Genomic DNA, 25,801 nt, shown 5'->3' with positions numbered 1-25,801 from the left:
AGTCTGGTAATGCTGACTCTCCTTTAGGGCTTCAAATGACCAGGTAATGTAAATCAACGTTGCTGTATTGCTTTCTGTTGATACAGGACATGAGCTGGTTCCAATAATTTTAACCTAGTCTGCAGATTTACACCAGCTGAAAACCTAGCTCCAAGCAGACTGTGAGGGAATTTCCTTGACTTTTCTCCCCCTTCCCTTTAGAAATAAATTACTGCTGCATGTTTTCCATTTTCCTATAAGTTTTCTATCCAATGATCCAAACACTCCAGAATAAACACGTACGTTTCCTTTCTTGGTACTCTATGTCAGGATCTATTTAACTGCCTTTGCAAGAGCAAGCAATACTAAAAATCCTGTCTTTGTGATTATACAGAAGTTTCTTTTCTTTTTAGAACCATCTCTGAGTGTACGTGTTACACCTCAGCAATAATTCCTACCATATTCACATCCTTGCAGTGCTTCTAGGTGCATTTCCAAGGGCTGTACACTGCTATTGGGCTTACTAACCACCATGAGACAAATTTTGCTATAACTTGTTCTAATTCAAGTCTGAAGTAAATGCAGCCATTCCCAAATAATTCTGAGTGTGTAAGCTGATAAACGTACAGTGGAATCTCCTGCAATGAAATGGCATAAAAACTGAATTGCAGTGCAGCAAAGTAGGACGTCTGATCTCAAGTACAGTGACCTTTTCTTAAAATGAAATTCTAGCATTAGACTGTGTGTATGTGCGAGGAAGCAGGTAACCAAACTGCTGCTGCAGATATTTATTACTTCTTCCTGTGTTTATTTATTTATTATTGCTTGTATCATAGTAACAACCAAAGGCCTAAACTGAGATCAAAGAATTGTTTTGTAGGTTGCTATAAAATACGTATATTAACATACATAATTTATTTGGGCTGGCTCTTGATGTAGAGCGAGGACAGCAGACCAGGACAGTAAGGGAAGAGGCAGGAACAGTGTGGCCCCACTGCCTTTTTTGCCCATGCCTGTGACAGCGTGTGGAAGCTGCTGTGCCAAGGCAGAGCTTGGTTATATGGGATAAAGATAACTAATATGGTTTGGGGCTGGCCGTACCCAGCAGTAGCAACCACTGCCCCGTTCCTGCCTGTGCCTTGCCAGCAATGGGAATGAACAGTTCAGCTCGCCAGAGGTTTTGTCCCAGTAACACCTCCGTGTCTCCCACCACAGAAGTGTCAAAGCCCTCTCTGCCTTAGGCCACTGTATCATTTGAGTTGCAAAACTCAGTTTCACCTATAGGCTTGGGAAGCCCACAAATGGCTGCAATGGGGTATACTGCTATTATTACACACACACCGTATTCCTTTATGCTGGTGGAGGGTCTGGTCACAGGGGTTGTCCCAGACCATTTACCATCTAACTTAATGCATTATGTAACCAAGAGGTGTGAGCACAAAATTTGGTATCTTCAAGCTTGGTTTTCGGTTTATGGGATAATCTGCTCAGGATCAGATGTGTTTTAAGCGCCCCATGACTGGGAATGTGGGTGCACACTTGCCCCTCTCCCTGTGTAAAATCCCACCACTTTGATTTAGTGGCCTTGTAAATGCACCCTGCTCGCACAAATTTTGGCACTGGTGTGCACGAATGCAGAAGTCACAGGGCACAGGGAGTCCAGTCCTGCATCATTTGGATGGGCCAAAAATACCATTGAATGGGCCATATTTTAGCCTTTGGGACAGCAGTGAATGAAAATCATTGACAGGTCATGAAGGTACCCCAACAAGATGTGCGTGCTTCTTCATAGAAGGGGCAGCACCACATCTTCCATGGGAGAGGCTATGTAAGACAAGGTCAGCATGCTCTTTGCCATCTGCGTTCGGGGTGTTCCAGCAGGAGTTAATGCAACCCTGTGCTGACCAAGCTTCAGCTGGCAAACAGCTGCATCCAGACTGTGGCCCCGATCAAGAAATGAGGATTTGCCAACCAGAACTTTCTGTGTGAGATTGGGGATTTCAATTTAAACTTCTTGCTTGCCTGTCCTTTGCCTTGCCAGGATCTTGGGCTCCAAACTTGTCAGGCTGTTCCCTGGACTGCAAGCCCAGGTGCCTAAGCTTTTCAAGCTCTTCTCTTGTCTCAGAGGTCTGTGGACCACTGAGATCAGGGGCTTCCAGCCTTCCCTAAATCTGCAAGTGGTCCGGCATCTCCAGTGGCTGGAGTCTCCTAGGCTGGTTCATATCCTCAAAATAGCTGACTCCCAAGCACAGCGGTTTGTGAGGAGGGCTGCCCTGGGATTCTGCTGCCAGTTTCCCAGGGGAGCTGGGGAAATACATCCTGTCCAAGAAAAATGTGAACTGCTACTACTGCTGGAATGGTTTTTACTTATTTGAAAAACGTTAGGTCTTCATGCGTTGTCCTTACAACGGCTTGGCTTAGAGGTCTAGGCAAAATAGGAAAAAGACTGTTGGGGCAAAAAAAGGGACATAGTTTCCAAAGTGCTGACAACATTTTGATTTTTTTTTTTCCTGAAGTAAAAAGTCTGCAGCAAAAGAGTAGCTGTCTTGGAAAGAAAATATTTCATTCTTTTTCACTTTATACACCATTTTAATATTTTTCCATGTGTTTCTGATCATGTCAGGGAGATGTATAATTTTACCAAACTCCAGAGAAATAAAACTCTCAGTGAGCTAGAAGTGAGCTAGATCTCAAAGATTTTAATAATACCAAGGGATATGAGCGGAGGCTAGTGATGCTGAAAGGTTGGCAATACTAACATGTAAACCCAAGCATAAGCAAGTCGCAGAACTTCACTGACAGCAGGATTGAACTCTCAGTCACGCCAAAAGGCAAAGTTAGCCCAGTGTTTTACTTCAGTATTGCTCCCAGCCTGGCTCAGCCGCACACGCAGATTCCTCTCACCCACAAACAGGGTGCTTTTAAGCAGGGTGGACTCAGCTGGAACCAAAGGTTTTGCTCAAGGCCTCTCAGCTTGACACTGAGAGCACAAGCTCTGCTAAGGCACTAGTTCTTCTGCACATTTCTCCCCAGTCAAAGAAAGAGAGACACAAAATTCATTAGGAGAGTGTCAGGGAGCAGCTGACCGTAACACCACGCAAAAAACATGGGATGTAGTTAAGTATGTCACCATGAAGCACTGCCATGTTTCCTCAGCTACCTGATTTCTCCCACCAGCTAGAGCCGAGGGGCAATGCGCAGAGCTGGTCACTGTGCTGTGCCTGACACACTGACTCAGGAGGATGAGGAGAGGAAAACACGCAGGAGACAGGTGGGAACTGCTTGTGAGGAGTGGGTCATGCCGAGGATGCACTTCTCTGTTCACCTTCTGCAAGGTTCTACTTGAGGAGCAGGTGTCTGGTGTGTCTCAGTGGTACGTTTTGCTGCAGCAGACCCAGTCACACTGCAAGTATGTAGTGTGGAGCCCCCCCACTGCTCTTCCATGCCGTCTCAGCTAGGAGAGATCTACTTAAGTCATTCTTCCTAGTGTTTCTTTTTGGCACCCTAAAGGCATGGGTGCAGCGGGATGGTGAACTTCCACTGTGTCTAATGCTGTCTTTTTCTCCCCATGAGGTAGTCTTGAGAGACCCGCTAGATCTGCAGTGTTGCATACCCAGTTGGTTTTGGGTGCTGAGCTGCGGGTGCCAATAATAAAAATTAGGCATCTAATCACTTGGTTTAGAGAGGCAGTTTGGACAACCCACTGATTTTTCCAAACATTTCTGGGCCTAATCGGAATGAAGCCCATTAACTTCAGTGGGTTTTGGATGACTTCCTATATACACAAAACTTGAAAAGTTATGCTTTAAAAGAAATACCAAAGTTAAATTGGGAAATTTTAACAATTCTCTTTGTATTTTAATTTAGTGGCTGTATGCTGACAATATAATTAGAGAGATGCTATGTTAATTAATGCCAGATGACATTAGTAGGATGGCAAAAACATCCAGTTTTCTAAAGAATAGTTCACAGTTGAACTGTTCCTCTCTCCTCACCCCATTTTTAGCACAGAACTATGTTCAAAAAGTCAGAGACAGCTGAATTAAACCAAAAGTCAAACCGTTTACAAATACCGGTAATGTGGTGTATCTTAACATGTTACTTTCAAGCCAAACCTAATGTTATTGCAGAAAAATACATTAACCATGTTTCCTTAGTGCCTACATATAAAGAAGAAGGAAGGTTTGCAGGACCTTGCACTATTCTTGTGTTTAAAGTGAGTAGTGGACTACCTAGCTGCCACAGAAGCCAAAGGAGCAGAACCTAGACTTGTGCTTTATACAGCTGAGCATTTGAAAGTTAATTTTTTATTTTGGGTTTGTGGATTTCTTGGGGTCCATCAGATAATTTGGAAAGGATTTGCAGTGACAAGGCAAAACACGTTCACACTCTGTGTCAGTCCATATATGCTGTGTTCATATACTCTGTGAATTCATCTGTGTTAAACTTCAATCTATACATGTAAAATTACTAGGAGGTCCACACCACCACAGGAAATTTGATAGGGCACAAAAATTAACACCACATGAGAAGCATAGCCTTTATTTTGATATAAACTCACACCTATTTAAAGTTGCATATATAGAGATATTGATCTACAGACATAAACATTTACATATTTAAGTTCACTGTATGATGTCCTATACATAGGATCATAGAATGGTTAAGAGTTGGAAGGGAACTTAAAGATCATCTAGTCCTGTCCCCCCTGCCCTGGGCAGGGACACCTTCCAAAAAGTCTTGGGGAATATAATCGTATCCTGCTGTGTCAGCAGACAAAAATTTGTAAGGGCATTGGTACTGCTCTAGATAGGACTTAAAAAGAAAAATCTTCTGTAGGTGGTCTTAACAACGGTAGGGCAGCATAACAAAGTGGGCAGGACTTCCTTAAAAGTCTTAATTTTCCTGGGAAGAGAAGAGGAAAAGGTAAAAACTAAAGGCCAGTACATCCCAAATGACAGGAGTGTCTCAAACTCTGCTCCTGGCTGACACATGGAATCTTACACCAGAGCAAAATAACGTGCCTGCATAAAACAAAACACACAGCCCATATAACTCACACAGCCAGGTCAAATGTCTTCAGAAACTTTGCAGTGGAAATAGTTCACATGTGCAGCCTGATCAGGTAGTGTCTGCCCTTGCGCAAAGTGCCACAATGGTGGACTAAAAGCATGAAACCGCCATTAACGCCGGTATTGTGGCCTCTGGCTAAACCAACTGAAGTACAACCGCGTGCTTACGCATGGCCGGGACTGAATCAATATTGGTGGTTATCTGACAACGTATGCATCACTACTGGCTGCACGGGCCAGGGCCCCTTGGTCTGTCTATGTGTGACAGAAGAATTCTCTTTACTTATATTCCTCATTCACAGCAGGCAAACTCGAAGTTGCAAAAACCCACTTATCTTCCTGTAGTAACTCTGCATTGGCTTTGCATCTGCTTTGCATAGAGTTCAATGCCAGGAAAAGCCACAGGAAAATTAACTCGTGTCTCATCTTGTCTGACACTCTCTGTCACAGGCAAAGCTCACTATTTATCTTGAGGCTGGAGCTGTATTTTACATTCGTCTCCCCCCCACCTCGCAACTGCTGATGGGTGCTGAAAGCTCATATATTCTCAAAGTTAAAATGTCATTGACTTAATTGTATAATGTTTAGGATTGGGCAAATCTGGGTAGCGTACATATGTAGCTGATGGGATTATACTTGCATTTGGGCCTAGTGCTTGATATCGTAAGGGAAGCATGTTGTCAGAGTAAGGAGCCGTGACCGGTGATTTGCCCTCAAAGATCCATATCCACTGAGGATCCAGAAGATTGGGACTGGAATATTTTAATGCAAATGCAAAGAAGCCTTTGAATTTATGAATAAGCTTTAACTTAACAAAAGTATTTAGCTCTAGCACACTGAAGTGTTTCGGCATTTGAGGACGAGCATCTGCTTTGCTGGTGTTCAGCATTCTCTGGGCAAATCGCACTGAAGAAACAATCACTAAAATGAAGTCGGTAACTCATATAACAGCACTGCTGCAAAATTTAGGAGGTTTTGCATCGCTTGTGCTGACTTTTCACCAGCTTTCATATCAATATCAATGCAGTGTATGGGTTGGCACTTAATATTTTTGATCAGCTCATTTATTTCAGCTTGTTTTCAAACCACTTTACACATAAGCCTGAGAAGATATTTCTAAATTAAATTTAATTAAAGCAAGCAGCAATTTCATAATAGACATTTATAAACAAATCTGTGCACAAAAAAATAAAAATAAAGCTTTGCATTCTGCTTTCTCCAGAATCCCAATGATTCATTTTCACTCCAACTATATGCAAAATGATTGTTTGCACATTTCATTGAGATCGTATGGAGATATGTCGATTCAAGCTGTCATCAGGACCTGAAGTTTTCACAGAGAAGGTTCCACCAAAGGCAGCTGCTCTCCGGATACTCTTCTGATCCCAGCTGGGACTGTGTGTGGGTTTAAAGATGAACAGCTTCTCCTGAAATAAAGCCCTGTAGATGAGAACAAACCATCCAAGCTGTTTGTGGAACACCAGCATTTTGTGGAGAACTGGGTAAGTTTTCCTGTTATGCAGGCATTTTCCCACTGCATTAGGAAGAGCCACAACACACAAATAGCTTTCCTGAGGGGGAGCAAAATACGAAAGTGAGATCCAGCTATCCTAAAATTGCTGATCAGGGCGTTTACCTCAGTTACCGAACATCTGCATTCAAATCCTTTCTTTGCCTCTTTCACACCACAGATGGGAATGTGGGTTTCCCACATCCCAAGCTTGTGGTTTTACTGCCAGGCTACTTGTTCTTTGAAAGCAGGTCTTTTGGTTTTTGCATCTGCTCATGTTGAGGTAGCTACTCAATAAGCAAACTGAACCACTCCATTTTAACTCTCATTTGCGAGATTATTTCATGTTACACCATCATATGTATTTTTGCAAGTCTTGTTTATTGAGGCTGTTGGGAAACAGTCTCATAAGAACATTTAACACAAAAATGCCCATGTTACTAATACCTAAATCACTGGTAGAGGAGAAATGGGGTTTATAGTTTCCCAGTTTCATTTTCCCCAGTTCATGACGATGTATATCCTCCCGCTGCATAGGAGTATCCTTACAGAAGTTCCTGTAGGAGTCCGTAAGACTTCTGTCACTGATTTCAGTGACAAAAAAAAAAGTATTCTTTCAAGAATACAAGAAAAGCTCATCTGACCCTTTGCGGTCTCTGCCTGAAGACAGACCATGTTTCACACAACAGCTCAAAGATGTATTTGTTTTCCACTTAGCACCTTAGCATCAGGGAGTCGAGCTGAATGACACCACGGGGGTCTTTGGCTCATTTCTGCAACTTAATCACAGGAACACACTTTCAAAATTAGCCAGCACAGCCCCAGAGGGTTAATGCCTTGGATGCTCAGCTGGGTCCGGCCCAAAAGCAGAGCCCCTCTGAATGAAAAGAAGCTGGAAGCGGTCGCACGCAGTTGCAGAGAACAAAGCTCCGGCCTCTTCCATTAAAACTCTTGCACGCCAGATGCGTAGACACACCATATTTATTTTTGACCTTCCAATTTCAAGAGGGAAAGCAGAACTGGCCAAATTAATCCCTCGTGTGAGCCAGCTGACATCTCTGGAGTTACCCTCAGGATAAGCTTCGTTAGGAATAAGGTTTGCCACCTTTGCCCGAGAACTGGTGAAGTGTTTCAAAAGAATCTCACTGCTTGGGATGTAATGCAGGCATATAAATGACATTATAGTATATTAACCAAGACATTAGAGCCTTGCAATTACAGGGAATTATGTTTTTGCCCTTTTAATAAGAAAACAGGCTTCACTATGCAATCGTTAACTTGCTCCCCCCCAAAAAAAATCCCACCCTGTGTTAATTAACTTTACATACAGAGCAATCCGGTAGCAAATAACAAAGCCTCACGATTTTATTTTGGAACGCGTGAAAACCGACCAACTTTAACAGGCGCCGAAGTTTCCCAGCAGTTCTGCAAGGCCTCTGCTGACATCTTCCTGAGCAGCTACGGATAAAAGCGCAATTTACGTTTCGCCTTACGCCTGCACCCCGGCCGGCCAACGCGCTCCCCTCAGGTAGAAAGCCCGACGGCGGCCGTTACGCCTCTTTCCCTCAGCCTCCTCCTCCCCCCCTTCACCCCCGCCGGCGATGAGGGGAGGGGGAAATAGCGAGGAAACGCTGGAATTGTACTTAATTTCCCTTCACCGCCCTCGAGCGCGCACTTCCCGGCCAGGCTTTCCCTCACGCAAAACGCCGCCTCCCTCCTCATCCCCATCCTCCCCCTCCCCTCCCGCCGCGCCGCCTCAACCGCCCGCGGCCGCGGGCGGTTGAGGCGGCGCGGCGGGAGGAGGCGTGGGGGAGGACGAGGAGGGAGGGGCCGGGCCTGCCGCAAGGGGGCGGGGGAGCGCAGAGCGCATCGATCGCGCCCGTCCATCCATCTATCCATCCACCCTCTCGGCGCTCGGCTCCCTCGGCAGCCCCAGCCCTCTCCGTCCCCCGCCATTTCAGACCGGGACGGAAAGGGACGCGGAGCGGAGACACCGCCGCGGCGGGGCGGGCAAAGGGAGGCGCCGGCGTGCTCCCGCGGCCCGCTGTCAGCGCCAGGCAGGTACTCGCTCATCCTCTACGTCGCTGAACTGGGAACCGGGACGAGCCGCTGCGCTTGCTTCCCCCCCCCCCTTTACCCTTCGAGGTGGGGCAGGGGGAAGCGGTGCGGCTTCCCGGAGCCGGGCACCTCCCCCAACCCCCCTTTCCCCTTCCCCCGTCGCCCCGCGGAGGGGGAGAAACGCCGGCAACCGAGCGGGGACCGCCCTGCCCCGCTTCCCTTCCGCCGGCATCCCCCGGAGCAGCCTCCTCCGCATGCCCCTCCGCCGTCCTTCCCCGGGGCGCGGGCGGTGGCTCTGTGGCCGCGGGGAGGGGGGGGTGGGCGGCGGCGGGACAGGTGGCCAACGCCCTCCGGGAGCCCGGCACCCGGCGGCTTGTGCCGGCTCAACTCCCCCCCCGCACCCCATTTTTCTTCATATATTTATTCCCCATCGCCCCGAAATCTTTAAAACCCCCGTGCGAGGAGCCGGGCCGGAAAGTTTGGTCCGCCCGGCCCCGTCGCTGGCTCCTGGCTGAGGAGAGGCGGGGCGGGGCGGGCAGCGGCACCCCGGGCCCCGGGGGAGGTGGGGGTGTCCCGCCGCTGGCTTGGCGGCCCCAGCGCGGGGGGCGGTCGGGCTGAGCTCGGGGAAAAAAAACACAACCAAACCTTGGTGGTAGTGGTGGTGGTGGTGGGGGGAGATGTGAAGGCGTCAGGTGAAGCTGTGCTCGTACCCGCCGCCGTCCCGGCTCGGCCCGTGGCAGGAGGCGGGTTTGCCGGGTTTGTGGATCAAGCCGAGGGGCGGCTCGGTTTGGCCCGGCTTTGGTAAAAACCCGGGAGGTTTCCCGCAGTCAGCGGGGCTCCGGGAGAAAACAGCGGAGAGCTACGCCTGTGCCTCGCAAGAAATAGTCTTTGACTTTTTTTTTTTTTTTCTCTTTCAGAATTTAGTGTATCCTTGGGGTTTTTTACCCCTTCGTAAGCGGTGCCTTTCAGCTTAGTGCCCTCGCTATGTGTAATTTTGTTTGAGAAATAGCATTCCCTCGTAGCTTTTTGTCTTGTCTTTCAGGGAGGGAGTTGCTTTCCGGTAATAGTAAAGGAACGTGATACTGAATGAAAACACACCAACAGCATCCTCATTAGTTGGAGCCTGACTCTTTCTGCTTAATGTTGGTTTCTTTGTCATTAGGTCTGCTAAAAAATGACAGAATATAAACTTGTTGTCGTTGGAGCTGGTGGTGTAGGCAAGAGCGCCTTGACAATACAGCTAATTCAGAATCACTTTGTGGATGAATATGACCCTACAATAGAGGTAAACAATTTCATCTTACACTTTTTGTGAAGAGATTATCAGTAATAATGGTAGTTGTTTACTTTTCGACAGTTAACCACAAAAACATAGAATAAGGCTTTATATTAAAAAAGGCTCAAAGGTAATGGTCAGCATTGCACCAGTGCTGGAGAGGAGATTGCTGTGCTTCTCGATTTGGCTATGGAACAACAGATGCAGTAAAAAAAACCCTAGCAATTTTGATCAATTGAAGTATGGTGTCAATTGCCATGTTTTGTTGGACAGTTTGGATGTGTGTTTATGGGATCTTGGTGGTAAAGTATTTGCCAAACTTACTTGAAAATGCTTGGCAAAATTCTTCATGGCTTTGCACGCAACCTCTTAGATGTGACTTTCCTTTTTGATATCAAGAAGGAAAATTTGTAGTTCTGAAACATATGTGTCAAGCTTTCTCAGCTCCTATCATTAGGATCTGTTTCACACAGTGAGAAATATGTTCTGGAATGCTATGGTGAATGCACAAAAATTTGGAGCCTTATTTTTATTTTTTTTTCCTGTTTGTTTTTTTTTTTTTTAAACAGACCAGTGTGTGTTTCTGTATCTAGAAAAAAAAACACTACAAGGTAGCTGCTGTAGTGGAGTCTTTGAAATACATGGCACAGTTCCTCGAAATCTGAAATTGTATTTAAGCTTTAAAAGTTGCGATATTTTAAAGGTTTTTAATGAGCAGGCGGGCTCTGCCTTTTAAATATAAGAAAAATACTAGTGTTGTCTAAAATCTCCTGTGGATCATTGGATTTAATAACCTCAGACTGTGTAAAAGGAGAAATGACACTATAATTTATCCAAGATTTTTATGTTCCCAGCACTGAAGCTCTGTAGCTTATGACTTCATTTATATGTTTATACAATGAGACGCTTCCAAGCTCACTTGAAGGAATTACAAGGGGTTTAAATCTAGGCTTAAAATGGTGACTTGGAAAATGGCTATGTAGTCATTTTTGGGTAGACATAAGTGAAAGGAGCCAGTGGCCTGACATGGTAGGAAGCTGTCTTACTTTAGTGAAGTACAGTTAATGTGCCCCAAAGAGAGATGTGTTGGTTTAAGGTAAACTTAAACTTAATGTGCCTTTTGTGTCGTCTTGTCTCTCTGTTGCATGGCCAAGTAACCTTATGTATGCTTGTAGAAGATCTTGTGAATAGACCTATGGAGAGAGGAAGACCATTTGACTTGCACTAGGAGAGCAGGTCTTTCAATTACTAAGATGTGAAATCTTAAAACACCAACAACCCAAAACACACTTAAGAAACAGAACATGCACAAAACTCATTGAGAGGAACATGCAAAATGGGATTTTACTTTTTCCTGCAAAAGGAGCTTTGGGGGATGTTGGTCTTTGTTACTTTGTCAGTTATTACTTGTTTGTAATCATCTGAGTTTCTCTTAGATTAGAGATGGGCTTATGCATTACAAAAAGTACCGTGGAGGTTCTATGTTACGAGTTGTCCTATGAAGCCAGAACGGTGTAAACAATTTAGGAACACAAAAACTTTAAATGCCAGTATTCCTAAATCACTTCAGACATTTTGCAATCAACAAGCTGAGTATTTTGAGGCATACCAAATACATTTTAATGTAAAACAATAAAATGAAAATACCATTGCTTATAAGAAGAACCTAAAATCCCAGAACTGTGACTTTTATTTGGTACTGTGCAGGGTGCCTGTAAGACTGTGGTGTGGTCCAGAATCAATATGTTCTTACGAAAGACAGACATATTGACTCCAAACTTTAACCTAATGGGTTTTAGCAGCATCAACAACTTGTCGCATTCAACAGTATTAATCTGCAACTCCTGCAAGTTCTTGTCTGAGCACTGATTACCATTTTTGTCTTGTAAATTCTGAGACCTTGAGGATGGAGACTGTATCTTCCTATTATGTAGTAAATCACCCTGTGTGCTCACAGTGCTATACAGCAATCACGTAGGTAAGCTTGTAGGGAAGAAGTAATTCAGTTATAATAAGAGTGGTCACGGGTTCCAAAGAATGGGCTTGTAATTGGGTTTAAATGCTTCCATCCTTGCCTGGGCAGAATCCCGTTCAGTTGAGAAGGGTTGCTTGGTTGTGCTTCCTGTGTAGGTGCCATTGTGGTGGTAGGGGCTGATCAAAGAACAATAGCTGTAGAGTGTGTTTTATGCAGTATGAGGAAATAAGGCTACAGTTGCTTTAACTGGTAAATGATAACAGTGAAGACGGTTCAGTAGTGTCACTGCTATTGTTTCTCAATTATTACTGTTTCTTCTTTGCTATACGGCTGTTGCCAAAATACTGATGTTTTTTTCCCTTGCAGATAAATAATCAAGCCAAATATTTTTGGGGTAGACAGAGGAAAGAGTTCAATGTTTGTTATCTATAGTGCATTCCATAAGTACACAGTTATTGAATAATTTTAAGTCTTCCTGTGATTAACAAAGTGAAACTCAACACTTCCAAATCCTCATGTTGTGAAGACATGATGCAGTTGAAGAGGAGGAAAAAATATACTAGTTACTTAATCACTGATGCATTTACAATGTTAATGTTGTTGCTGTCTTCAGACTTAAATGATTCAACAAATAACTTGTTTGGAAAATGTCAAGTTTCATCTCCTGCTTGAGTATTTTATTTACTTACATCTGAGCATAGCGGATGATGGGGGGTGGAGGGCAGGGGGAGAAATTAAACTGAGTGCATGTTTGGGTGACTACTGTTATTCGATTATACATACTTTATATGTGTTTCACAATTTCATATCTTAATTGAAGTAGATGTCCAAGCACAGATTTATAGCCAAGCAATTTCAAGTGTGTTTTTAACTGTATGTACACTAACCCTAAGTCTGGCCTAATACACAGAACAGTTGGGCTAGTGCCCTCTACTGGTCGAGGTTTGTTAAATCTTTACTTGCAATACCTTGTGGGATAACATAATTTTTAAAATGTTTATTTTATTTTTACTTTTTGTTTAAAGCTTCAGGATGTTTTAGTGTTAAATATATGTAATCTTTTAAATGTCCTAGAGAAAGAGCAGCCTCCCTAGTTGCTTGTCAGAGGTTTTTCAATAGGATTAGCAAAATCCCTTGACCGATTTAGGAATACTGATATTTAAGTCTGTGTTCTTAAATGACCTGTGCACCTGTGACACTTCCACCAATATTTAGTAATAGCTTAGTCTTAGTAGCTGTGATATTTTAATATTAAATCACTGGTATAGTGTATTTTTACAAAGTAATAGTTACTTGCTTAGATGGGATTTATTAAGCAGTGTTTTTTTTCTTTTAGATAAATTCCATATGTAGTGTATAGCTGAGACTTCCTATCATTTTCTTATCAGTGCTTGTGAACAGATGGAATTATTACTCCTTTTGCATAATTCATGTTGATTTTTATGGCATGTGAAAGGCCAGTAAAAGCAAGCTAAGTGATTAATGAAATTAAAAGTTTTGGAAATAGATATGCTGAGTCTGTATGCTGGGGAAAAATTGCAAAGTCATGTTTGGTGTCAGGTACTACTACAAAGTTACATTCTAGTTTGCATTTTGTTTTTACTTAATAACCTTGTACTGGATGTTTCTTCATTGCATTCATTACTGCAAATCTTCTGATGTGCAGTAAAGTTACTGGATTTTTATAAATTATGAAATTTAAAGATTAGAAGGTTGTTTTATTTCATTGCTGAAGAGGAGTTTGTCCATTTGGGTTCTGCAATTGCATTTTGAAGCAGGAGTGCCACAAGTACTATAATGGCATAGTGCTTCTTTTTGGTATAGCCTACATTCTGTTTTGCAGGACTTGATAATTTTTACAGTATGGTAACACTTAAATAAACAACTTTTATCTTGGGTACGTTTACCCTGGTATTCACCATGATGAGGTTGGGGGTCCCAGTAGCCTAAGCTTTTAATGTGGTGCTTGAGTTTTATTTCCTACAGTGACAAATGAGATTTCAGGTTTGATAATTTGGAGGGGGGTGGGGAAGAAAAAGGGGCATAAAAGAAAAGTATTTATGATTTCAGTAGCTTGGAAGGAAATCATAAGCTTGAATTTTCTCTCCCCTGTCTTTCTTTTCCTTTTGCCTCAAATCCCCTTTCCTAGTTAATGACAAAACTTTCTCTCCAGAAGTGGGCAAAACAAACATCATCTCAAAACGTTCCTCCTTCTTGTACCTGTGCTGTGCCTTATGCTGGTGCATCTTTGCTACTACTGCTAAGATGGGAGGTGTGCTAAAGCCAACCGTTCTTGAAAGTGATCTTCTTTTCTTTTAAAAATGATTTTCTTTGATGAAAATTACTTAACGCTTTTGTTTAGAGCTCAGTTGAGGGGAATTTCTTTTCCTTTGAAGTGCTAAGATGTAAAGGAATAATACAGGGTTTTCAAAAACTGTTTTTCATATTTTTAAAGTAGCAGTCAAATTGCAAGAAGAGAAAATTAAAGCTTTGTAAATATGCCTAGTATAATGCTAAAAGTTCTACTAGTACTTGTGATAAAGGTATCATAGGACATGGGGGATCTGCTATTGGATTTAAGTGAATCGGAATAACAATGTGTCCTTTGGGGTGATTTTGGTGTGGTGTTTTTTTCCTTTAAGTAATTAAATAGAATATTAACATTATTTTAAAACACGTTGGAGCTTCTTTATTTGTCTCAGCTGCATCAATATTTAAACATGGCTTATATATTTCTAAAGCAAGTTACTTACTTCTTACTTGTGTGTTGAATTTATACTTCTGTGAAATAAATATTTCCAAAATCATGTTGGAAGTAAACTTTTATCTTTAAGGTAAACATTCAATACTGTTTTACGTGATACTGTTAAATGTCATCCAGGCTCAAGATAAATGTGAGATTACAGATTTTGTTTAGTTTAAGATACTGATTCTATACAATTACCTCCTGCTTGTTTTTTAGCATGAGTAACAGGAAAGACCTTTTGTAAAAATACAAATAGATAGAAAGTGCACAGGAGTAGGTGTACTGTGCCTTAAAATGGGTATGAAGAAAGGTAATTCTGAATTCATCTTGAAGTTGGCTAGAATTGCAACTTTAATTCCCTTCCCAGGAGCTTAGGTTCACTTCTGTATAGTGTTAAAAAGAACAATAGCAATATTGTGTTAATCTCTAGCTAAAGGATCTGAAAGGTAACACCAAGATATTGTGTTTATACCTTTTATTTGTTACAAGCACTGTTTATTGAGAATAATTCATGGTACTGCTCAATGACCTATTTTTAAAGCTTGTTGACACGGTTTTATTTCAAATATATAGATTTTTGTAGAAAACAGAGTTATTGGGCAAGTAATGCTTATGTTCTTATTGCTAAAACTATGTACTCATATAAGCCTAGCACCAAAAAGAGACGTAAATAGGCGTTAATATCTAATTGCTTGGGACTTTGTACAGATTTTAGCCATTTGAATCAGTGACCTGAAAACTTTGAATTGATAGCACTGAAATAATTTGTTCCAACATCTCTGTGAAACCACCAGGGCTCTTATGTGACTCTGTGTTGGTCTGTCATGGCTAAAAAGCTTGAACTTCAAATATATCAACTCGACTTTGATAACTTAATAACAAATATAATTACATGCGTGTGCTTAGGCATACAAAAGAGATTTCCTGTCTCAAACACTGAAGGCTTTTTATACTTCATCTTCTTTTCAGTAGCATGGATTTTTAGAGTTGTCTTGCTTGTGAACACTTTATTTTATTATTTTGTACAGTGTTGTGGCACAGCGTGTTTCTAAATGTCCATTGAATGAAGGTCAAATTTTACTTAAAAAAAAAAAAAACCAAATGGTAAATTTGGGTAGTTTAAAGAAAGTCAAACCTTTTAAAATCAGGATTACAATTTTCTTCAATTCTTCTATTAACAGAGACAAAGGGGAGATGCTTTTGATCTGTATCCAATTTGTAATTTCTGTCTTTTTGAGCAAAATAAGAAGTGTGTCCTTTTACTCTTGTGTGTGTGCACGTGTACTGTTACTCACTGAAGATTCAGAATACAGATGAGAAGGTGTCCTTTCAGTGCTCTTTCCGCTTCTGGATTACTGTGTACATGTAAATAGGTGACACTGTTTTCCTGCTGTCATTTGCCCATATGTAAAGTTAGATTTTAACTCTTCAGTGTTTTCAGTCATGCTTGATTATTAGTAAACAACTTTAATATCTTCTGAGTTATAGGTGTTTTGAAATATTACTTGTTTCTGTTTAACCAAGGTTTATGTGTTTTCCTTCTAGGATTCCTACAGGAAGCAAGTAGTAATCGATGGAGAAACATGTCTCTTGGATATTCTTGATACAGCAGGTCAAGAAGAATACAGTGCAATGAGGGACCAATATATGAGAACAGGAGAAGGGTTCCTGTGTGTATTTGCTATAAACAATACAAAGTCTTTTGAAGATATTCACCATTATAGGTGTGTATATTGAAAGATAATTGACTAACTCTTGTGTTAGGTGGATAAGTTGCTTGCTCTTACACTAGATAATAGAATGATCTCTTCTGCAATAGCATCTAAGGTCAAACTTGAAAATTAGCAATATTGCAATTTACTTGTGCACTTGTAGGTCACTAATTTTGGGTAATCTGAAAATCTGCTGCCTCGTTCGCGAGTTAGGCAAAATGTCTGAAAGCTCTTCTGTTATAAACTAATGTGACTTAGTATTTCTGCCTGTTCATAGTGAAGACTTATCTAAAGGTAAACTCTGCCCATTCCATAAGTAAAATTGTGTGTTAAGATGGAAAAACGTATGCAATTTAAATTTTACAAACAATAATGTCAATTGTTAGCTTTTGTTCTGGGAGTGGAAGGAAATGCCTGTGGAATGTTAGAAGACTAACGTGTGAGATGTGTGAGCCCTGATGCCTAAGGAGGGGAGACATACACAAAATCTGAGCTCTAGGATAACTGCTAAAACCCAGCCTGTTATTAGTTTTCATGTTAATTTTTTTTTTAATAATTAATTAAAAATTGCCACTTGTGCTTTCTTTGTCAGCTACACTAATATAGAAATAGAAGCAGTGTTTGGCAATGACCATACCAGGTGGTTTATAATTTAGCAGCTTACTATTATATTGAATTCTCCTTAGGTATTCTGTCAGAAGGCAATGCAAATCCTACCGAAGATCACGGAGTTTAGCAGCATCAGTCTAAGATTAGTCTCAAACCCGTAATGTTAAGCTATTCATAGTTAGGCATTTATAATGCTGTCAGATCTATGTTGCTGTATGGTGGAGGAGTGTTTTGCTATCAGTATTGCCCACAAACTCAACACCTACTCATAAGCTGAAGTTGCACTTTTTCATTACGAATAGAAGTTGCAGTTCTTCATATAAGGTGGGATACCATGACAGTTCAGGTAATTGAAGTCAGGAGGTGTGACTACCCTGATCACACAGTTTCATTTTCTCCAGTATGCCAGAAAACCAGCTCATTTGATTGCATAGTGTGCTGATGTGAGTAGCTAAACAGGTAGATGCCTACCTACAGAAATAGTTTACTGCTGGCCTGTCTGCCTGGAGCAGTTGCAGAATCAGGGGAGTGCTGTTGCAAATGAGAGGGGCAAAATTGCTGCATACTAATCCAGGGAGAGATCAGTATTGAGAATGTGAACACTTTCTTTCAAGACTGTTTCTTTTTTATATTTAAATTGAGCTAGTGAGCCTTTGCATAAATTTTGTTATATATAAAACATAATTGAATGTATTGGTGCTGGTGACTCCTTAAAAAAAAAAAGTTAAGAGCACAGCAGGGATTACTAATTAAAAAAAACTTATCTATTGCTCTCATAAAAAATGTAAGCTTCTCTTCATTATCTAACCAGATTATTACAAATGGGTTGTCGAGGAAGAAGGGACAAAGGTAAGATAGGTGTTGACATAAGGGTGGAAAAAGGAGCGTAAGGATTTTTTATGTGGAATTTTTCTTTTTTGGAGAAAGAGTTGCAGATTTGCATAAGGTGGCCACCTCACTTTATTTCAAAGAATGTGAGTTGAATGCTGGAGTTTCTACTCTGCATTCGCACACCTGCGGATGACCTTACGGACTGAAGCGGAAGGCTTCTAAAGAAATAACAGAAAACAGTGACTATATTAATTAAGGAATATACAGCTAGATTATTTGGGAAGGCAAAAGTAATGAAAATAATGATTGTTTGAGATTCTCAATAAGTACATCTAACTAGTATTTCAGGATGCTTTCTAACTAGTATTTGAAAGGTCTCCCTTACCAAATAGCTCTTTGTAGAGTACCAGACCAGTGGTCTTCAAAGTTTAAAACTCCCTGTCTAAATGGAGAGTTTGTAATGCTGTCTTTAATCAAAAAACAAAACCAACCAAAAAAAACCCAACCCCAAACCAAACAACAAAACAACAAACCAAGACAACAAGCATAGCGCTTTTGACAGTGTTTTATCTTAACAAATGAATTGAGTTTTATGAGTGCTGAGTATGAGATATATGTAGGAAGATTTATACCGGAGCTTCTCAAGCTTGTCCTGGCATTAGCTGTTAAAAACTAAAAAAACCCCATAAACAAAACCAACCAACCAGCCAAAAAAAAAGACCAGAAAAAAAAATAGTGTAATGACAACAAATGACACCAAAATCTGTAGTAGTTTGCAAAATGTCAACTTTTTTTTTCAAATTAGATGATAAACTTGATGGTGACAGGATTGGTGAATTTAGTTTTTTGATGGCTTCTATATATGCAGTAAATGAACATAAAAAATGATGTTGGAATCTGTTAACTTTGTTTCATAGTTTATATGGTAGATTTTAAAACAATACCTGTTCAATAAAATGTCTCTTTTTTTCTTTTTCTTGTTAGGGAACAAATAAAGAGAGTTAAAGACTCTGAAGATGTCCCCATGGTGCTAGTAGGAAACAAATGTGATTTGCCTTCCAGAACAGTAGATACAAAACAAGCTCAGGATTTAGCAAGAAGTTATGGAATTCCTTTCATTGAAACATCAGCAAAGACAAGACAGGTAAAGCTCAAAACTTCACAGACACAAATAGAGAACTCTCATTTGAATTAACATAATGTTAATTCTAGGTGTTGACAATTGCTTGGTCATATCAATATATCTCTTTCTCCAGAGTAGAAATTCTCGTGGCATTTATTCTTTCTGTCAAGTCACTGACAACTGGTAATTGTTTATTAATGAGTGATTCGCTTCAGTTGCGCAAACTCAAAGAATGAGACCTGGCCTGCTATTATTCTCCACTGTCAGATGTTTGCAGCATTCTTAACATTGTGATAGGTTTTAATAGAATAAAAAGCACTTCTACTTAAAGGTGAAATGCTTTTTTTTCCTCAGCAGGAGGATTAAGTAGATAAATAGCTGATAAGTCTATTCTGTTTTAAGTCTTTGTTAATAACAAAAGGAATTTTTCTTTGAGGCATTGATTCAGTGTTAGTGGGACATGCTTGACGTACTTTTTTATAGCTAAGCAATTGACCATAAGTCTTTTTGAAATTACTGGATTAATTGCTTGTGTAAACTGATACTCTTCTAAGATTTTAGAGCTCGCTGTTGGTTTATTCTACCCCACTGGTATAGGTGAAAGAGGCAACCATTAGGGTCCTGTCAGTACCTCTCAGGGTTTGCTATGACAAAGGTGCACAGACTGGTACATCCACGTATTGAGGAGAAGATAAGCTGTATAGATAAAACTGGTTCTGTACTTCTGGAAGAAAGCATTCTTTTTGAAAAATGCTGATTTATGGCTTTTCATTTGAGAGTAAAGGCTTACTATGAGTACAAATGAGATCAGGCCTGAGTGGCTGAATAACTCGTACTCGCTGCATAATGTTACATGTAAGTTAAGAATCAGGAATTAGGTGTAGTAGAAGGAGGCAAATAAGAGCAGAATACTGCAATTTGAATAACTGCTCAGTGTAACTAGTAAATAGATTCAGCTGCATCCCTTGGCAGAATTTCCTTGTAGGCCGTATGTAAGCTATTTTTGGATAGAAGAAATGAATATTTTATTAGTGCAAATTTGCTACACCCACCCAAGTTTCTGACAAGTTGAAACCTGGACTAATTAGTAAAACTTCACTGAGAAGTCAAAGGAATGCTAACTTTGGGCAATAGAGAAAGTCTCTGTTAGATAGGATTAAAACCCCAGAACTACACAACTTTAACGGCTGATAATAAATTAGCCCACAAGAGTGTTCTGAAGAATGTGGCATATAAGTGGAATGAATAATTACAATGTTCTTGTTTGGAAAGTCCTGTATTAGTGGCTGTCATTGAGTTGTCAGGATAAAAAAAGAACAACTCTGAAATTATGTTTGAAGTAATAGGAGCTCTGTACCAGCATCTAGATTTTAGTTTGTTCAGCCTGTTTTATAGAGCATCACGCTTTGTTGAGGAAACCTTCCTTTTGCATAGCCACTTTTATTAAAAGTATCTTGATGTGATGGTGTTTCTTCAACGATTCCTTCTCCCCACCCTACCTGCAGTTTACTCCTACAAACAGCCCCACTATGCCTAGCCAATACAAAAATGCATGCTCAAAAATCACCACTCCTGTTCAATTTTATAATCTTTGTCTACGCAAAGTACTATCTGCTTTTTTATCTTGTGGACTTTTAAGAGGTCTGCCAGAGGTTTGTACTTGTTACAGAAGACAATAGATCAGTCATATATGAACTGTCATTCTATAATTTGACTGCTTTTATCTGTGACTTTATATTTCTGGAGATGCCAACTAAAACATTATGGAAGGGATCTGACTCTTGGCTTTTGTTTTTTCAAAGCTGAGCTTTACACCCCCTCCAGACAAGGACTCCCTAAAGGTATCTCATAGATTTTAAAACAAAGATGCCAAACAGACTCTGAGAATGGCTTCTAAAAGTTGGAATCGCTAGGTACAGTTGCTGATTCTTTAGCAGTGCTGTTCATAACGTGTGTTATGAAACTGCTTCATAAGATGCTGTGTTAATAAAATATTTTTGAGAAGACATAAGGGATCTAGAGGAAGAACCTGATCTTTAATTACAGCAAGATCATCTAAATATTCATGTATGTGCTTGTGTGTTTATATATGTGTATACATATGCATTTATATACGATTATTCAGTCACGCTGCCATATATAAAAAAAAGTCTGTATATATATGCACGCCCCTTCCAAAGTAACTTTTTTAATTAGGGGATCAAACCATTTTGCGAACTGTGTGTGGCCCAGGGACTATACTTTTATCAGGCAGAATTCAGTCCTTGGTTAAAAATAAATAAATAATCTGGTCCCCTCTGGTTACGTGCAGAACTTCCAAGTATGAACAGATGTAGCTGGTGGTCTGGTAACTTCTGGAGTCTATAGAAAGTCTGACATGAATATTTAGAAGTATGAACCTTATTTTCCTTTCCTGTATGTACTTCCCACCACACTGAAACGTTGGCACTAATGCCCTGGTGAAGGGGCCCTCACCATCTTCTTGCTTTGGCCCTTCCCCATGTCCCACTTCTGCTGGAGCTCAGAGAGAATCAGGAAGGTTTCTGGGGAAGGAAACAGGGGAGATGGAAATGGAAAGGAGTTGTCCGTGTAGTCTGTTTTGATTGCCAAGATACTTTTTTTTTTTAATGATGGCATTGTATAGTCATGCAGATTGATATCTCAGTTCTAATTAAGTCAGTTTTTAAGATTTTCAAAAATTCATAGACCGGTCAAAAATAGGAAAGAGAAGAAACACAGAAATAAAAGGCAGAAATAAGTTGTTCTAAAAGTTAGTGTATTGGGTTTTATTTGGTTCTGACTGTCAATAAAGATGTAAACTTAGTGCAAAAGTTGTGTGTTAAGTCAAATCCCTATGTGAATTTCCATACAAATCATTGAGTTAATCAGTGAAATAGTCACTTAGTGGACCTTACGACTTGGGTATATTTTTTAATTAGACCACTGACTGAAAATAATGTAATGTAATTTATGAAAAATAGTGGTAGTCCTATTTCTAAATGTAAACACGCGTCAATACTGGTGGTTTTGTAAGGCATGTTGCATCACTTATACTCACCCTTTCACAATCCTTATACAGAAGGGTATGAATTTCTTAGGTTTATTTTGGTAGCTGTTTTCACTTTTCTCTGTTTGACATAAGCTTAAATTCGAGTTCTTCCCTGTCCACATGAGCATATAGCTCCCAATATTAACAATAGTATCAATGAGAGATGAGGGGCAAACTTGATTTATTCCCACTAAGGCTGCGTCCTGTATTCTTTACTGGGCTTCTGTTTGCCTGTGAGTTACACAAGGAAAAGCTGCAAAGCTGTGCCCCAAATGTGTTTTGACTGTAGGACTTTGTTTTCCTTGGAACATTTCAACTGTCCTGCTAGTATTGAATTCAAAGGAAAAGCAGATATATATGGGCATTATTGTAAGCATAATAAAAGATTCCCCAAAGCATTAGGTCTCGTTGTTGAGAACATATACTTAAACACGCTTTTGAAGTGTTTAATGAAGAAGTTGACAAGGATGCTCTTGAAAAAGCATTATAGTTATTTCAACTGTCTGATGTACAATAGGTTAGGCCCCAAACTTGTGACAAACATAAGTTGGGAACCTGTGCCTGGTCTGATGAAGTAATTGGTGCGGTATTTACAGAACTTCATTTCTACATCTCAAGATTCATGAATAACTGATAATTTAGACAGTTTAATTGAACCAGCTTGCCATTTCTTTAGGGATTTATCATATCTTTGTAATGATATTGTATGCGTTTCACTCCAAGCCATTTTTAATGTAGTTCATGTGTACAGGTTCCATTTTAAAACTTTGTTTTCACTTCTCACTTTGTCAGATTTCACAGTGTCGGTTGAGTTTTTTCATGTCACTTTTCCAAAAAAGTTTAGTCCATCCCAAGAACGAGGCCCCAAGAAAAAAGAAAAGTTTGGATAATGTTAAAACAAACTCTGGCATACAACTTGTGTGCTGAATGATTTCCAGGATGCTGAGGAAACAGGTTTGTTCTTTACCTAATGTAAAGGTAAATAGGTGCAGCAAAAAGGCATACATGTGCACAATGGATAAAATTCAGGTAGGACAGACAGCTGTATTTCTGGTACTTCTTAACTTTGTAACTTTAATAACTTTGTGCAATATTTAATATGAATTTACTGATGTATGTCTGGTATTTAACCATCATAGGATAACATGATCAGCTTAACACTTTGTCCCTCCCAAAGCTAGTGGAGGTGCTGACTGTGGCTGAGTTGTAGTAACTGTTTCCAAACAGTTCTTTGAAGTATAGCTGTTTTAGACACAGCTAAATGTTACGCGAGCTAGTCAATTTTTGCAGGTTTTTGTATTCTCCAGTATTGGGTAAGATGACTTTACCACTACAAAGTTTTATGTTGGGAATGCTTTTATGCAAGTAAGCAGCATTCTTTTTGCTCGTGTCCTCATTAATAATTTTGATTTTATTTGTCTAACAGTTGGTTTTAGGAGACCAACTCTGATAAAGTGTGTAAAGGTGGACACAGCACTTTTGAGATGTCAAGGCTAATTTTCATTAGTTTCCTTTAAGTGCTATTTACAGAAGCAGAACATGTGAAAATTCCCATTTCTACTCTGGTATGTATTTGAAATAGTACTTCTTTGCACATAGTCGTATTTTAAATTGAATGTTTGGCTGTCTCCTAGGAGTCAAAAGCATCTTGAAAACATTGCCTCAGGGTTGTGGGTTCTTTGGGCTGTTAAAGTAAACATCAGTTTAGATTTTGAAGGTTTTAATATCTGCCAAAGAATACTTTTGCTTCCAGTTTTGACAGCTAACAGAACTGGTTAATCATATTTTAGATATGTGGTCCATGCTCATTTAAGATTCTTCAGTATTTTTTCCTTAAAAGAAATTGGTATTAAAATGACTTAAGTTTATAAGATCGGCACTTGGCTCTTTTAAAGGTCACCTTGTGCTAATGAAATTAGTAAATGCGTCTCTACAGATTTTCTTGCAGAATAATTTCCTTCAACAGGATTCATAAGACTATTCTTGGTGGTGGCAGTAGTAGCAATTTCTCACTCTGTCTGTGTCTCTCCCCCTCTCTGCATTGCTAAAGCAAATTACAGCTCATATTGGTGATGGGAAAGTTTGCAATAAATGTTAACTGAAGAATTGTTATCTAATTATTCATGTGAAAGCTCTATAATCAAATTACATATTTCTACTGCAAAACAGTAGATCTGCAAAAAATGTTGATTCTTGTACAGCCTGTGCTTTGGCACGTAGCAGCTGATCAATGTTTTACTGTTTCCTCTTCAGGAATAAACTTCCATTCCTTCCAGGAAAACATGAAAGTATGAGCTTTACTTGGTTTTTGGTGTTTTTTTTTTAATGGCTTTCTTTACATTTTGCAAACTCTCAGACCAGGAATGCAAGACTTGTCATCTCATCAGTACTTCACTACATCCTAACAGGGCAAGTTATATATATAAATGGAGAAATACAACCCAAGAAATAAGTCTAATTAATTTAATCTTTAAATTCAAGTGGCTCTAGTTCAGGAGAACCCTCAGATAAGCAGCAGTGTCTTAAAAATGAGTCTTCAATGTGATAACCTATGGCACAGTTCAGGCCAAATGACCTAATAACCATGGCAGTAAACGTTACCTATTTTTGTTATTAGGTGCATAATATGAAGATGGTTTGGAGAGATAATTTATGGAAAATCTGCCAAATAAAAGCCAAGATTGGACATTTGGGTAGTAATAAATTTCGGGTCTTAAATGCTGGTACTGTTTTCCATAATCATCAATCTGTTCTGGTTTTATTTTCAAATAAAGAGTTTGTATTAAATTAACAACCCTGTTGATCTGACTAAGGAGGCAAGTAATGAGATTGACAGTAAGGCAGAGAGATTTGCTCTCCCCTTTAAGAGCTGCAGCTAAACATTTTGCATCTTGTTATAACAAGAACATCCTCACAAATTAATATTTTTAAGTTTGTGCATAGATATACTCAGTTTAAAATGACAGATACTATAACTTTAAGCTGGTGCTGTACCTCTTTCTCTTGTATTTGCTTAAGGATACCTTCAGTCCTCGTAATTTCTTGTAAATGCTTATGATGCAATCATATCCAAGTGGCCTAAAGGCAGAGCTGCAGAAAGGTAGGATGTGAGACCAGAGAAGTAAAACAGACAGCTCTTTGTCATCCCTGGAATACTTGAGCTCTGCTCAACCAGAGGAAAATGTGAGCAGCTGAACTTCACAGGATGTTTGCCCTTAGGTAGCCTTAAAAACAATAGTGCTCCAAATTTAGTATTCTTAGATTTTATTTCTTTGTAACCTCTTAGGAAATTACCTGGTCAGACTTTTTCTACACTCCGTTAGTTTATTCCACAGATTTTTGCAAAGAAAGTATACCTTCTTATATAAAGAACAGATCATATATGTACTTACTTTTCTTTGCCTGCCTGAATGGTAACAGGTTCTCACTTTGGCTAGGAAGCGAAAATAGGTGGTTAACTGTGTTTGAGTACCCATCTAATACCAATCTAATCAATTAGATTACCAATCTAATAAGTTTTTGTGCCTGCTAAACACATCCATGCCCGCAAAACTGCGTGAAAAGATTCAGTAACACAAGCAGTGTTATTTTCAGTGTGGTATGCAGTGCAAGTAAACAATTCTTATTCTTTTTTGTCCAGTTGTTACCTTGCACAGAAAAAAAGAAGGGCTGGAAGCATAGAAATTCACAATAATTGGTAATCAATAAATTCTTAGAGCATGCCTATCATGCTTGCATTAAAAAGGATTTATTAGGCAGCAAATGTGCAAGCCCAGCATTTTAAATATATAAATGGAGATCCATATATTTCTCTCAAGTAAAGCTCATAATTTCAGTGGTTGTGTTGTGTTGGTTTTTTTT

The 25,801-nt window shown here is 39.9% G+C and overlaps 1 protein-coding gene across 1 annotated transcript in view; it reads left to right on the top strand.

The window, feature by feature from the left end:
- Positions 1–8,546: 8,546 nt before the first annotated feature.
- The window catches only part of DNAI7 (dynein axonemal intermediate chain 7), a 56,044-nt gene continuing 38,789 nt past the window's right edge, over positions 8,547–25,801 (top strand). The window contains exons 1-4 of the mRNA XM_082480818.1: positions 8,547–8,622; positions 9,782–9,904; positions 16,162–16,340; positions 18,753–18,912. Coding sequence (XP_082336944.1) covers positions 9,794–9,904; positions 16,162–16,340; positions 18,753–18,912 — 450 coding nt within the window. The 5' untranslated portion in view covers positions 8,547–8,622; positions 9,782–9,793. The remainder of the gene's footprint in view (positions 8,623–9,781; positions 9,905–16,161; positions 16,341–18,752; positions 18,913–25,801) is intronic.

The sequence above is a fragment of the Vanellus vanellus genome (genome assembly GCF_965231255.1).
Source record: "Vanellus vanellus genome assembly, chromosome: 1".
NCBI lineage: Eukaryota > Metazoa > Chordata > Aves > Charadriiformes > Charadriidae > Vanellus > Vanellus vanellus.
This window is presented reverse-complemented; position numbering and strand designations above follow the sequence as displayed.